The 12,930-nt window shown below is 39.4% G+C and overlaps 1 protein-coding gene across 1 annotated transcript in view; it reads right to left on the bottom strand.

Moving 5' to 3' along the window:
- TBC1D4 (TBC1 domain family member 4) overlaps positions 1-12,930 on the bottom strand; it is a 116,903-nt gene that overhangs the window by 30,731 nt on the left and 73,242 nt on the right. Inside the window, exons 4-9 of the mRNA XM_064440730.1 lie at positions 10,837-10,941; positions 8,210-8,342; positions 5,885-5,976; positions 5,007-5,117; positions 4,213-4,332; positions 577-651 (exon numbers count right to left, since the gene is read on the bottom strand). Coding sequence (XP_064296800.1) covers positions 577-651; positions 4,213-4,332; positions 5,007-5,117; positions 5,885-5,976; positions 8,210-8,342; positions 10,837-10,941 — 636 coding nt within the window. The remainder of the gene's footprint in view (positions 1-576; positions 652-4,212; positions 4,333-5,006; positions 5,118-5,884; positions 5,977-8,209; positions 8,343-10,836; positions 10,942-12,930) is intronic.

The raw sequence follows: 12,930 nt of genomic DNA, 5'->3' as shown, positions 1-12,930 counted from the left end.
GTTATTACACAGCCAGTTTATGAGTAACTGTAGCAGGAAAAACCATAACAGAATCTTCACCTCCTGGGAAAACCAGCAACCAATCCTCTCATGAGGTAAAACATTAAAAACAGGAAATAAAAAGAAAGTGAAGAGAGTTCCGCCCACTCACCCCCATACAGCATCCCCACCAGCTGGTTTTAGGTCAAAAATTCTACTTCCCTAAATCAACTATTACTTACTGAAAGGATTCTTCACCTTCAGAGCAGTTTCTTTTGTTGAGATATGACCTCTTTTAATTACTTCAGTGAAACAAGGCAGAAGCTGACCAGAAATTCCCTGCTTTTTGTAAAAGCAAGGGAAGTGTAGAAAAAAGAAAAAAAGGACTGGCAGTCAAACAATAGGTTAAAGCTGAAGGTTCAAGTCAACATATATGCCAGCTTTCTTGTACTCTCCGCCTCCCAGTGGAAACTCTTAAGTTTTGTAAATTGATGTGCTTTGTGCTGCTTCCTTCAAATTGAAGCAGAGTGCCGTATTTATGTCTCATTAACACCCATGCATGAAAACTTGCCAATTTTAACTACACTTCTTACATACTTTGTCAGAAGCAAGGCTGTTGCAGCGCTCAAAGCTGTCCACACTTCCCAGGCGACCTCGCATTCTGTTGGCTCCCTGCAAGAAAAAAGGCAAGTAATTTAATCTGGTCTTTTCCTTCTTTTTCCGAAGGTTAAGCAAAGGTGGCAACAGCTGTGCAGGTGAACACAGGACAGTTCAGGCACATGACACATCTGACACAAGGCAAGCACTGGATTTTACAAGCAATGACGTCTTTAGCTGGCAAAACGGTATCTTCTCCCGCCTTGCTACCTGGGGTTTTAAACCTGCTGCTCTGTTGTCAGAAGCAACTGAGTATTTATCGATCCATTTGAGGCAAAATTGTTGGATTAAACAGCAGAGTTCAAAAAACTCCAGACTTCAGTACTGCACTGCAGCTAACAGATGCATCTGACATACTATGATTTAAACAGAGAGTTTACTCCATATCTAGACATTTCAGACAAATTAATTCCACCTTGGCAGAAGTAATGAAAGCACTAAAACTGGGGAAAAAAAACAAACGAACACTCTCTGGCTGCAAATCCAGCCAAATAGCGCCAGACAGAAACAAGCCTTTTCAATTATAACGCAGATAACCCCAAGGCAAATTTGCCAGAAATCAGCATTAGCAGATTCTTGCCAGAATTGTTAAAACTCATCTGGTTTCACAGAAGAGGTGATAGAGCCACAATACTTTTTATTACCTTCTAACTAACTCCCATGCAATATGGGTAATGCATGCTGTTGGACACTTCCAACTGCTGAAGTAAGTTGCTTTCAGTATTTTATCAGGGGAAAAATACTCTAGGTTTTAGGAAGTAGAGCTCCTCTTGGTATGCTTGCAACTACAGGGGAAGTTTTGTCAACACCAGCAGTATTTATTTGGCATGCTTTATCCTAGTAAGGTTTATTTTAAAGACTTAGAGTGCCCTTTAAGTACATTATCCCGTTAAAGCTCATTATCAATGAATACCCTGCCTGAAACATCTCTTCACTGACTCTCACAATAAAACATGAGCAAAGGATAACTTCGAAGTTTCTCACTAGCTTTAAAAACCACACTTTTAGCACTCTAAGAAGGGCTTTTTGGTTCAGAAAATACAACAATTGAAGAGGTTAGTGCAGCATGGGCTAGAAGAAATCTGTTCAGAAGGTCAAACAGAGGTTATATTTATTTTTCTGAGGTACCTCATTAGGAAGCCACAGTCTGTTTTCAGTTCAAACCTGACAAAAATAAGATCAGTCCAGCAAAACAAACAAGTGAAAAAGTGACATTCCTCTGGGACTAAGGGAGGCCAGAGCACAGAACCCAGCATCTTTCCCTACGGGGAGTAGTGAGCAGCTACTCCTTCAAGGAGCTTAAAATGTCACTTGATGCTGTTCATCTAGCTAAGAAGCTACCCACACTTAAAGTGTTCGTAGATATCTGGTTACTACATACTTACTTCTAATTTTGCTAAGATTGAGTCTGTGCAAGTCTCTCCCCCACATATACTGACTTTTACTTTTTACATAAATTTTTTTATATACAAAAAATACAAAAAGAAGGTCAATTAAAAAAAAAACACCCCTAAACTGAATTTCTTTCCTGGTCTCTTCGTTACTAAATATACTTTAAAATAAAGATGATAAGTCATGCAATAATCAGCACCTCACTACATCAATACCATGTGATATGCAGCTGGCTTGAGGAGTGGAAAACCTACCACATGAATAGGTATTTGGTGCCTAAATACGTTTAGGAATTAGCCATGATGCATTAGGCTTATTTTAATAGCCTGATGCAGAATAAGAACTACTGAACAGTCATTGTATATCACATGTATGCACATAACACACAGTATACGTGCACAGAAACACTCGTCACAAATACCTGCTTTAACTAAATAATTAGTGATTGAGCTGCACTGCAAATTATTTTTCAGTCTTGCATTGTGTAGCCTTTAAATGGATCTGTAAGCATGAATCCCTCTGTGTATCATGATTCACTATAACATACTGCTGTTCCTGATCTCTTGCAGTTTCAAGTTAAAGATGAGACAACCTTCCTCACAACAGCAAGTCTGCAAACCTAAAATGGCTCTAATCCAGACTCGGGTGTCCACTTCTCTTGAACTCAACCATGGACTGTGTAGAACCTTATACTATAACATGCAGCATGTCACAGTGGCCCTGGTGAGAAGGAACATACTATATCAAAAACAATATATAAGCAATTTCCTCCTTTCAGACTCTTCAACTTAAGCAGCGCATTTCACCTAAACAATTTTCCCTTGACATGATCAGAGAGCTACTATGTCTATATATGGCAGGGCTGCTTTCCTGTGTTATTCCCAGTGATGTACGCCTGTTCCACAACCACTGCAGGGTTAGTGACCCACTGTCACAGCTAGATCACTTTCCAGTCACATGTCCTCTAGATGTGGAAAAGAAATCAGACTCAGCACAGACATGACTGTAGCTGTCACCATTTGATGATATTCCAGACTGCTGAAATTATCCAGATCTTCTGACTGTCATCACTCTCTTTTGCGCTCTCTCTCTCTATTCAGACCAAGTACCTAGTGTGTAAAGCTTGCTGCAGAACATTGGCCAGATTTGACATGGGGAGTTTTAATGCCAGCTTCAGTCCTAGATCAAATTCACATCTAACCTTAAGTACAAACGGTTCTAAGGGTTCTCCTCGCATATAATATTTTGCCTCCTCCATAGGGAGCATCTGTGGCATCCTACATTTGCAGGTTACTTTATGACATACCCATATAAGCTGCAGGACAAGTGCAACTTACGCCTTGATTTAGTGTGGTACTTTTACTAGCAGAAGAAACTTCTTTTCACTGCTCCAAATTATATTTAGACCTTGCCATCCAGTATTCACAGCTCATCACACTTTCTCCGTAATGACATACTGGATCCCAGGTACCCAGCTCTTCAGTCACTCTGCCATATAACTCTTCTCTGCTTTCAGGACTCCCCCTACTAAGCAGGGAACACTAAGCAAAACTTGCAATACAGACTTCTTCCTTAAAAGGCTATTTAATATAAAAGAGTTCCAGTAATTATCTGCAATTCCACATCTTCATTTCAGCTTTGCTAGCCAGGTATGAACAACTCTGGTTTTTTTTAAATCTATAACTTTTTTTTTTTCCCCTGCAAAAGGGCAACTTTTTTACTACTTTCTAAAGACTCTTAGCAATACAAGTAATTTTAGTTACGAGAGGTAAGGTGTAACTTCTCAGAATAGAAAGATTTCCAGTTTATGCTGGCACATCTAGTCACACTTTCAAAAAGAGAGAGCACGTCTCTTTATAGGATCACGCAACCATCCTGATTAGTTTTTTTATTCTGAAGCATCACATTTGGTAACGGTCGCCTAACTCACTTGCCACCTACAATGAATGTTCATTATTCAGAAAAAAATTCCCCTTTTTCCCTCTGTATGTATGACCTTACGATAATCTTTCTAGCACAGTTAAGTCACAATCAACCCAGCTATAACCCTCAGATTTCATGACAGGAATATTGTTTCATTAAGTATTTATCAGACCGAGGCCAAAAACAACAAAAAAATATCTGATAGGTCTTTACTGTCAAGGATATCTGGGAGAGCTGCTGACAATGAGTTGTTAATCTTACCCTTGAGAAGATATTTTCCAGAGAGCTAGTCAAGGATTTCTTGGCCTTGTTTTTCAGAATGTCAAGTTTAAACCTGCCACCACTGGTAGCGCTTTCTGGAATCGCACTGTTTGAAACGGTCTGTTGAAAAGAACAAGGACACAATTCAGGTTTGGCAATTCTTTTTGCAATTGCAGACCTCCAAAGACTAGAAGACTAGAGCTGAACCAAGTTACATAATAAACAACACACCCTTGGGCCTTCATTTAAAAAAAGGCACAAACAAAAAAATAAAAACAAAAAAAACACCAAAACAAAAACCCCCACACCCCCAAAAAAACAAACCCACAAAACCCCCACAATTAAACGGACATTTCATCCCTAATGACTATCTTGTAAAAGCATATCAATCTAACAGTACTGTTACCCATTTCCTTTGCTAGAAAAGTTTGTAGTTTAAACTGAAACCAATGCCCTCTTCATCCCTATTCCCCCTAGAAATGACTGTTTGGGAGTGGGGATCAGGGAGAAAGGAAACGGACAGAAGAGGTATCCTCACCCTGTAAGGAAATCTAGACCTAAAAATAATTGGTTGTCTTTATTTCCTCCCTTCCTGCCTCCCAAACCTAAAAAAACCCACCCCAAGTATAACACTGTAAATCAAATCAAATTACTTCTCTTTCTCAGCACTCTCTTAATTACAATACCCAGTTTCAGCTACCCCGATGAACTCTAGCAGTGGCCCTACTCATATTCAACATTCCGTTTTAACAGGGTAGGAGGACAGAGAGGAATAATACAAAAATAAGCTTTACCGATGGTGCTTCACCAATGTGAATGTGCGTCTTCTGCTTAGTTTCACAGAGCTGGCGTAGATGTAAGATCACAAGTTCATTTTCTTCCTGGTCATTGTCAGGCTTCATTTTCTGTCAGTAACAGTGAAGAAAAGAAAAACGTTGTCTTTCAAGCCATGATTTGTTTATTTTCCCTTCCATATGTATGTATTCTTTGAAGTTAATATATTGATACGCCAGATGCCAGAGTGTACTATTAGTGTGTCAAATTGCACTACCGGCTGTGTGCCTTCATGCTCCTGAGCAAAACAGACCAAAGGTTTCCATACGGAGAATGCTACAGGCTGTTGAGAGGAGGGAGCCTTATGCAACCTCCAAGGCTGTCTGCCATTGTGTAGCCTTATAAATGGAATAAGGAACTCATGAAAACCAAACAGGCATTCCCTTCATCAGGCAGCTAGAGTGGAGTGCAGCCTTTGGAAGCCTAAATTACTGTATACTTCACATGCTTGAGTATACTTGCTTATGCCTAAGAGTAAGCCAAAAGGGAGCTTCTGCAAATACCAGCCTCCCCTTTGATACCTGCCTATCTCAACTGCTCTCAACTCATTCCCACATTATTTTCAAGTAGGGAAATGCCTTTACAGACAAAGAACTAAGCTCAGAAAAAAAAGTACTCTTGGTACGAACACAGAACACCTCAGCAGACTTGGGAACCAAAACATTTCTGATAGCAGTGTATCACACATGAGGTTAGGTTGGAGCATGCTATTTCAGTATGATGTTTGGTGGAACAATAATAAATTCTAGATCAAGTAAGCAACACAATCAAAAGAAAAAATGCCTAGTCCATTTTATCATGGTCTTTTTCAAATTTGAGACAGTGTCTAATTTATTACCTGAACACGTTCAAAAATGTCCGCTTGCTCGTTATCAGTTAGTGATGACAGATGTCTTTGAATTACAAGTTTGGCTCTTGGTGGATAGAGTCCTGAGAAAAGAAAGAAATATTAAAGCTTCCAGATTTCCAAATGACCTCTCAAAAAGTTTTTTGAAAAAAAAAAAAGATAATAGAAGATATAAGCCTGCACTGTGTCCAGTTTTGGGCCTCCCAGTTTAAGGACAGGGAACAGCTTGAGCAAGTCCAGTGGAGAGCTACCAAGATGATCAGGGGACTGGAGACTCTCCCATATGAGGAAAGGCTGAGAGACTTGGATTTGTTCAGCCTGGAGAGAACACTGAGGGGGGATCTCATCAATGCTTATAAATATCTAAAGGGTGGGTGTCAGGACAATGGGACTAGACTCTTTTCAGTGGTGCCCAGCGACAGGACAAGGGGCAATGGGCACAAGTTGGAACACAGGAGGTTCCACCTGAATATGAGGAAAATCTTCTTTGCTGTGAGAGTGACAGAGCAGTGGAACAGGCTGCCCAGGGGGGTTGTGGAGTCTCCTTCCCTGGAGACATCCAAAACCCACCTGGACGCATTCCTGTGACCCCTGCTCTAGGTGTGCCGGCTCAAGCAGGGCAGTTGGACAAGATGATCTCCAGAGGTCTTTTCCAACCCCCACCATTCTTTCATTCTGTCATTTGAGTTCATACAAGTTTAATGTATGCCAGTTGTGTATCTGCAGTATCCATGACACAAAATACTTCAGGTTTTGCTAAACCACATGGTTTTGTCTCCTTTCCTTAGCAGTAAAAACAGAATTAGTAGTATGTAAGTGGCTGGCTCCTGTGTAAAGGGTTGTGCTCCCTACCCCACTGATGTCTTTTGTCCTAGTACCAAGAGATCACTAAGATGGAAGCCTGACAACTGTATGGGAGAGGAAGAAGAGAGGAACAGATCAGGGATATAACTGGAAAAGTACTTGATGCACAAGATACTCAGAAGTTTTCAGATGCTTTTAACTGAAAAGTTCAGATGCATTTCTGCACAAGGAAAGGGTAGGGTATAGGTCATACCAGAGAACTGAAGACACTTAAAAGCAAAAGCAGCATAAAAGCCATAAAAAAAAGGAAAGAATTTCTGATATTCGATAAAGTGCACATTTGCTCACAGAGCTTGTTCTAGGAAGCTATAAAAACTGTGGGGAAAACAACCCCCTGAATCAGATTAAGATATATCTTTTTGGCATCCACGATAGATATCATTCACAGAGAACTGCAATCAGAACAGATCAAAATTTTCCAAAGTCATGAAGCCCTGGGTTTGATTATGATAAACTTCTAGACTTCAAACAAAGCAGACAGATAAAAAGAAGCGGAAACTAAAATACATCTTTCAGTCACTAAGTTCAAAGTTTATGAAACTACTATTATGGTACTCAAATTATTTCCCCAGAAGAGATTTTATTTTGATACTAGTTACTTATCCCAGGCTTACAAGTGCCTGTATTCAAGATACTTAGACTGCCTTATACAGCAGCCTTTATAGTTTTTCATTGATAGAAGACTTTCCCAGTTAAGCTTTATCACTTCTCAACATCTCTCGTAAACCCAGAAAATACCAGTCACAACCTAACAGATTTTCACTCTGCTAAGATTTTATACTTTGCTTTTCATCCACCAGAGGGAGGTAAGTAGCAAGAGTGACTTTTAATGAATGGGAGAACTGGCATTTATCTGCACCATCATCACCAGACCAGAAGATGCAAGACTAGTGTAACATATTTGCTTTTTTTGTCTACAACACTTTGCAAGGAGTCACAGTGGTGTGACTACAAAAATAGGATCCTGCTACTAACTTTTTTACAAATTCCGTCTTGTAAGATTTTCTGCCTGTGTTCTGGCATACCTCACTTCCAGAGAAACTCACAACTGTCTTTTTATGATCCACTAGGAAAGAATACATCTTCAGAAAACTAAAACCAAAAAAACCCAGAAGAGGAACTGTTGAGTTTTTCTGCTCTGCTTAACATTTAAGAGAGCTACAATGATGAAAGAGCATGTATTTATAACAAGCTATATTATATTCTATATATATATGTATACTGTATATACAGTATATATACATTATACTACATTCATTACTGCTATCACCTACATATGGTTACAGAGAGTGCAGAGTGACGGTAAGAATTACTTATTGGGATACATACTTTTCCCTCTGTTCTTACATTGTTTAAGTTGCAAGCATATGGTTGGCATAATTAAAATTGATACAGTAAAATTCTTCTAGAATAATCAGAAAAACACAATTAGAAAATAAACTCAGTTGCTACCTTCAATTCTTTCACAAAGTTTGTGCAATGAATGCATAGGGCAGGCCTCACACAGTTTAATCTGCGTCTTGGCATTTTGCAGAGCTGCAGCAGTGCTAAAGGCTTGTTTCAGGGTAAGCATTACCTCATCAACCTAAAAGAGAAGGAGGGAAAAGACAGTAGATAAAAAAACTGCATGCCATATACATCAAATTATATTTATAAATCACATCATAGACAGGTGCTTTACAATCAAAAAAAAACCCGTTTGCTGTCTTCTGAAGAGATCAAGGTAGTATTGCCAGCTTTTCTGCCTTTTCTGTGGGTGCTCACCATCTTCAAGTTGTTGTTGCTTCTGAGAGTGTAATTTTGAATATCTAACTGCAGCTACTCAAGCTTACTGGGCAGGCAGCCGCCGTTGTAAGAAGCCCCAAGTGGGAATTTTTGGCTTGAATACGTGCTGGCTAAATAAAAAGCATAAATTTCTTCTTCTTTAGCTTGGAGTTTCTCCTGTAAACTGCACATGCTCCCTCTCAATGACTTTCCTCCCACTACTGTAACATTTTAGAACAAATCCCACAGACCCATCCTGCTGGCAGGCAGGAGCTTCCCACAGCAGTTCACTTTTCTCCAGGCTACTAGACTGGCGACCAGCTTCATTACAACCATCAGCTTATTTTTAAGTGCTGCCGGCCTGCCTTGCAGTCTGCCCTGGTCTTTCCTCTGCCACTACCGCAGATACAGCGGTGCTATGTTCCCACACACCAGCACTGGAAAAGCTCAACTTTTGTGTAAGAAAGGTCGAGGTGACAGCGTTTCTTTGCACTCATTCAAATACACTCCCAGTCTTCCTGTACAAAGCACGAGGAGCTCCCCTTCCTGTATTTTAGGGGAATACACTGCTTATTAAAAGTTGTTTACCTGAGTCTTTGCACTAGCATGGAAAGAAGGAGACAATAGCTTGATGACAATCTTAGGAAAGAAATCAGTATTCTACTTTAGAATCGGGTCCTTGCTCTTGCCTGTTGCTTTTTTTATAAGCAGGAAGAAGCAAGCTGAAATATCTGAGGCCAAAATCATGCAGTCTAACATTAAAATCACAGAGACTTCTTTGAGGCTCTGTCATTTGGGGGGTGGGTGGGGTGTTGTGTCCCGATATGTTTAGGTTTGGTTTTTGTTTGTTTTAAAAACCCAGTTTTAAGCACTTCCAGTAATCCCTGGGTGCTCTCTTTTCTTAGCAATAAAGCAGGTATTGAACAATGAATATCTGCCTTACAATACAGACTGATAAGTTTTAAAAGTTGGCAGCAATGCCTCTCCAATGGAAGATCCATAGAACAGTGCTAAGCATATGGATTAGGACTACGATAAAATCACAAGAACTGTAGCACAGACCGTAGCTAGATTTAGAGCAAATATACACAAGACTACCAACATAGCCTGCGTGGCAGCACAGAATCCAGAAAGCATTGTGTTTTACAGCTCTACCTTGCCACAGTCAAATTCCCACTTGGGTCCAAGTGATTGCATCTGAAAGTAGCTTAGGAATGGTCATTTCATATTGTTATGTTGACACACACACATATCAGTACTAGAACATGTAAAAAGGGTCATAAATACATGGTTTCTTTATACACCACATTTTCAGTATTTGAATTATGCATGGTCAGACTTATCAATACATCAGATGTAACATTTTCTGTTAGTACAAAGATAGAGGTGACTTCATAACAAGCTCCCGTTCTGACAGAAGTGCAGCCTCAGCTAGGGCTGTTAGCTGTTTGAATTTGTTTTACATAAATCTAATCACTCTCAAGCTAGTCAATGGATTAACAAATCACATTTTCAGCTAGCTAGAAGAGTAATTTTTAAGTTTAGCTGAAAAAGTTAGCAGCTGTTAGCACGGCTGTCAAGAACAAGCATGTTTCAGACCAGAAACCAACTTCTTTTCAAGTGTCAGAGCTTTAAAATAAAAATGTAGTAGCCAAAATTACTTCCTGTAGGAGTCTCACATTATCAAGCTACCTGTATCAGTTAAATCACTGGCACCTGGAACTTCAATTGATTGATGCATACTTTATAAAAAAGTCCATTGGACATTTGATAGTTACACTCATCCACACATATTATGGTGTTCTTCTCTACCAGATGCTACTTTCTTCTCCTGAGGAACAAAACAGACTACAGGAAAAATGCTAAAGCTACATGGCAGGCTGAAGGCACATGCAGGAGAGCAGGCCAGTAGTTGAAACCCTACCCTGAAAAGTATTTACGTTCAGCGTTTATTATCAGCTTTGTTACTGATTCAATACATGTAATTCCAGGTTTAATAGGAAAATACAAGAGTTACAATCAAATACAGAGCCCAAATATGCTCACAGTCTGCATGTGTGAACTCATCCATCTGGATTTTTTCTATTTGTTACTGATATACGCATCAGCAGAGTACCAGGATATGGCTATATATGAACAGAATGTATGCACTTCCTATTGCATATTTTCATATTCACAGCTGAGGCCTCATATACCTGAGAAGACATGACCACTGAGGCTCAGCTGACACAGCAGAATAACAGAGACTCCCATGGTTTAGGAAGTGCCTCAGATATCCTCCGATGGAAAGATTAGGATCATTAATAAATACTCACCAGAGATTCACTTGCACACTGGAACACATAGCAAACATACTGGCTTAACCCAGGTTCAGCAGATTCCCGGCAAATGAAGCCGAAGTGATCAACATGTTTTATACCCTAAAAGAGTTTAGAAAACATTAAAACATTTTATAAACGGGTTTAGTTTCCAAAGTCATCCTAAAAATAGTTACCAGGCTCCAACACTTGCCAACACAAAAATTTGTTGAACTATAAACACATACTCCTAATGATCTATTTTACAACTACAATAGTTATCTTCTAAATTTCTGTTTGCATTTAAAAGCTACATAAAGCTCTTTATACAATCACAACAAAAGTTATACAGCAATATATAACTGGACCTGAATTTCTTCCATTAAGAAAACTGGATTTTCAGGGAAACAAACAAAAAAGTCCTAGGTTGTATCTGGAATTGCCTCTGCAGTGAAATCTTGATGTGATGAGCCCATGGTAAAACTTGGGACTGGAGTAGCATCAAAGTAGCAACAGAACTTCTTTTCTGCAATACAGGTTTGGACTATACCAAAAAGAGCATGGAATGAGTGGTGACATGCAGAATTCCAACCAAATTCTTAAATAAATTCTTTGAGACCAAGTTACATACCAGAAGCTTCAAGACTTACTACACATTACTACTGATATTTTCTTTCAAGATCCTAGTCTAATTGCTTGACAGGGAATGTCGCCTTGCTAAAAACAGCACTGAGAAGATCAGAGAGCTGCCTCCTAAAAAGCACTGTATTCCCAGTCTCAATTCATGGAACATGATTCACTATTGTTAAAGCTTTTGCCAATGTTTTTATCATCTGAGCATGCTAATAGCAGGTTTTCTCCAAAAGAAAGCCTAATCCCTCAAGTTCAAATACAACAGAAAGCAGAACTCAGTTCCTTGGATCCATCTCCAAAGAAAACACCTACATTGTAAAAGAGGGGAGGAGGCAAAACAACTTGCTTTTCACTACAGAAAACACTCTAGACAAAATTGGTAATGCACTACGTGACAGACTGAACATACTGTCGCTACACACTGTAGTTTTTAAAAACGAAATTCCAAAAGTTACATTTGTGCTACTTAAACAAAACTTAACAAAGGAGCAGAGAGTATCTAAGATGGCAAATGGCATTAGTTTACCATAGTCCACACCAATCCTGACTTAACTGAACCCATTTTCCTGTGACACGTGAAGTCTTCAAAAGCATAAAATGAAAAAGAACAGATGTGTACACATATGCTGATCTATGTAACAGTGAAGCATTGCCCTCTGTTTTTCAAGGAAACTGTACTTAAGGTGGTTCAGTGAGATGCCAGTTCCCTCACTGCTGACAGTGCCTGAACAAGCCTACTGCTGTCTAATCCCAGTCTTCACAGGAGGACATTTGTAGGGGAGATAGATGTGACACTTGCACTGCTGAATCATAAACAGCACAGTATGTTCCTCAATTAACAGTACCTCCATCACATTTATGAGGGTGGCCAGACTTGTCACGCCAAAAGAGCAAAGTTTTTTGTTGTTCTCTGTTCCCTCATGGTCAGTCAGGCTGCAACAAGAAAACTTGTACAGCTGCTGACACCTGAGCTTAGACAGCTCACAGAGGAGTTTATCATCAATTGTATTTGCTGCTTTGACAATTACATGGTGGGCAGATAATGAACTGAATGCAGCAGATCAACCATACTTGAGTTATAGAATAAAAATACCTTTATTAGACCAGACTAAAAGAATCCAGAATGCAAGCTGAAGAGAACATCTCCTTTTCATCATTTGTAAAGCTTAGAAGAACAAACATTCCTAAGCTGCAGTCTCACAATACGCAGTAAATCACTGCCCTATAAATCCACAACAGAGAAGCCCTGTGGCTAGCACCAAGTCCTTAAAAGAAGTACTGAGGGGGTTTATGCAACCAAATCCTTAGTCTTGAACAAATTAATGTTTAATTTCTATTGAACACAGGAAAAACCACAACTTCTCTAAAGTAGCCGTTTTGCATTTTTAAAAAAAAAGGCAATAAAAACCCCACAGTATTGTTAGTGCCTGTTTGAGTTATTCGAGCATGCAAAATAACAAAAGCTTTGCTCCAAGCGAA

The sequence above is a fragment of the Phalacrocorax carbo genome, chromosome 1 (assembly GCF_963921805.1).
Source record: "Phalacrocorax carbo chromosome 1, bPhaCar2.1, whole genome shotgun sequence".
NCBI classification, from domain to species: domain Eukaryota; kingdom Metazoa; phylum Chordata; class Aves; order Suliformes; family Phalacrocoracidae; genus Phalacrocorax; species Phalacrocorax carbo.
The sequence above is the reverse complement of the archived record's forward strand: the minus strand, read 5'-3'. Positions and strand labels throughout refer to the sequence as shown.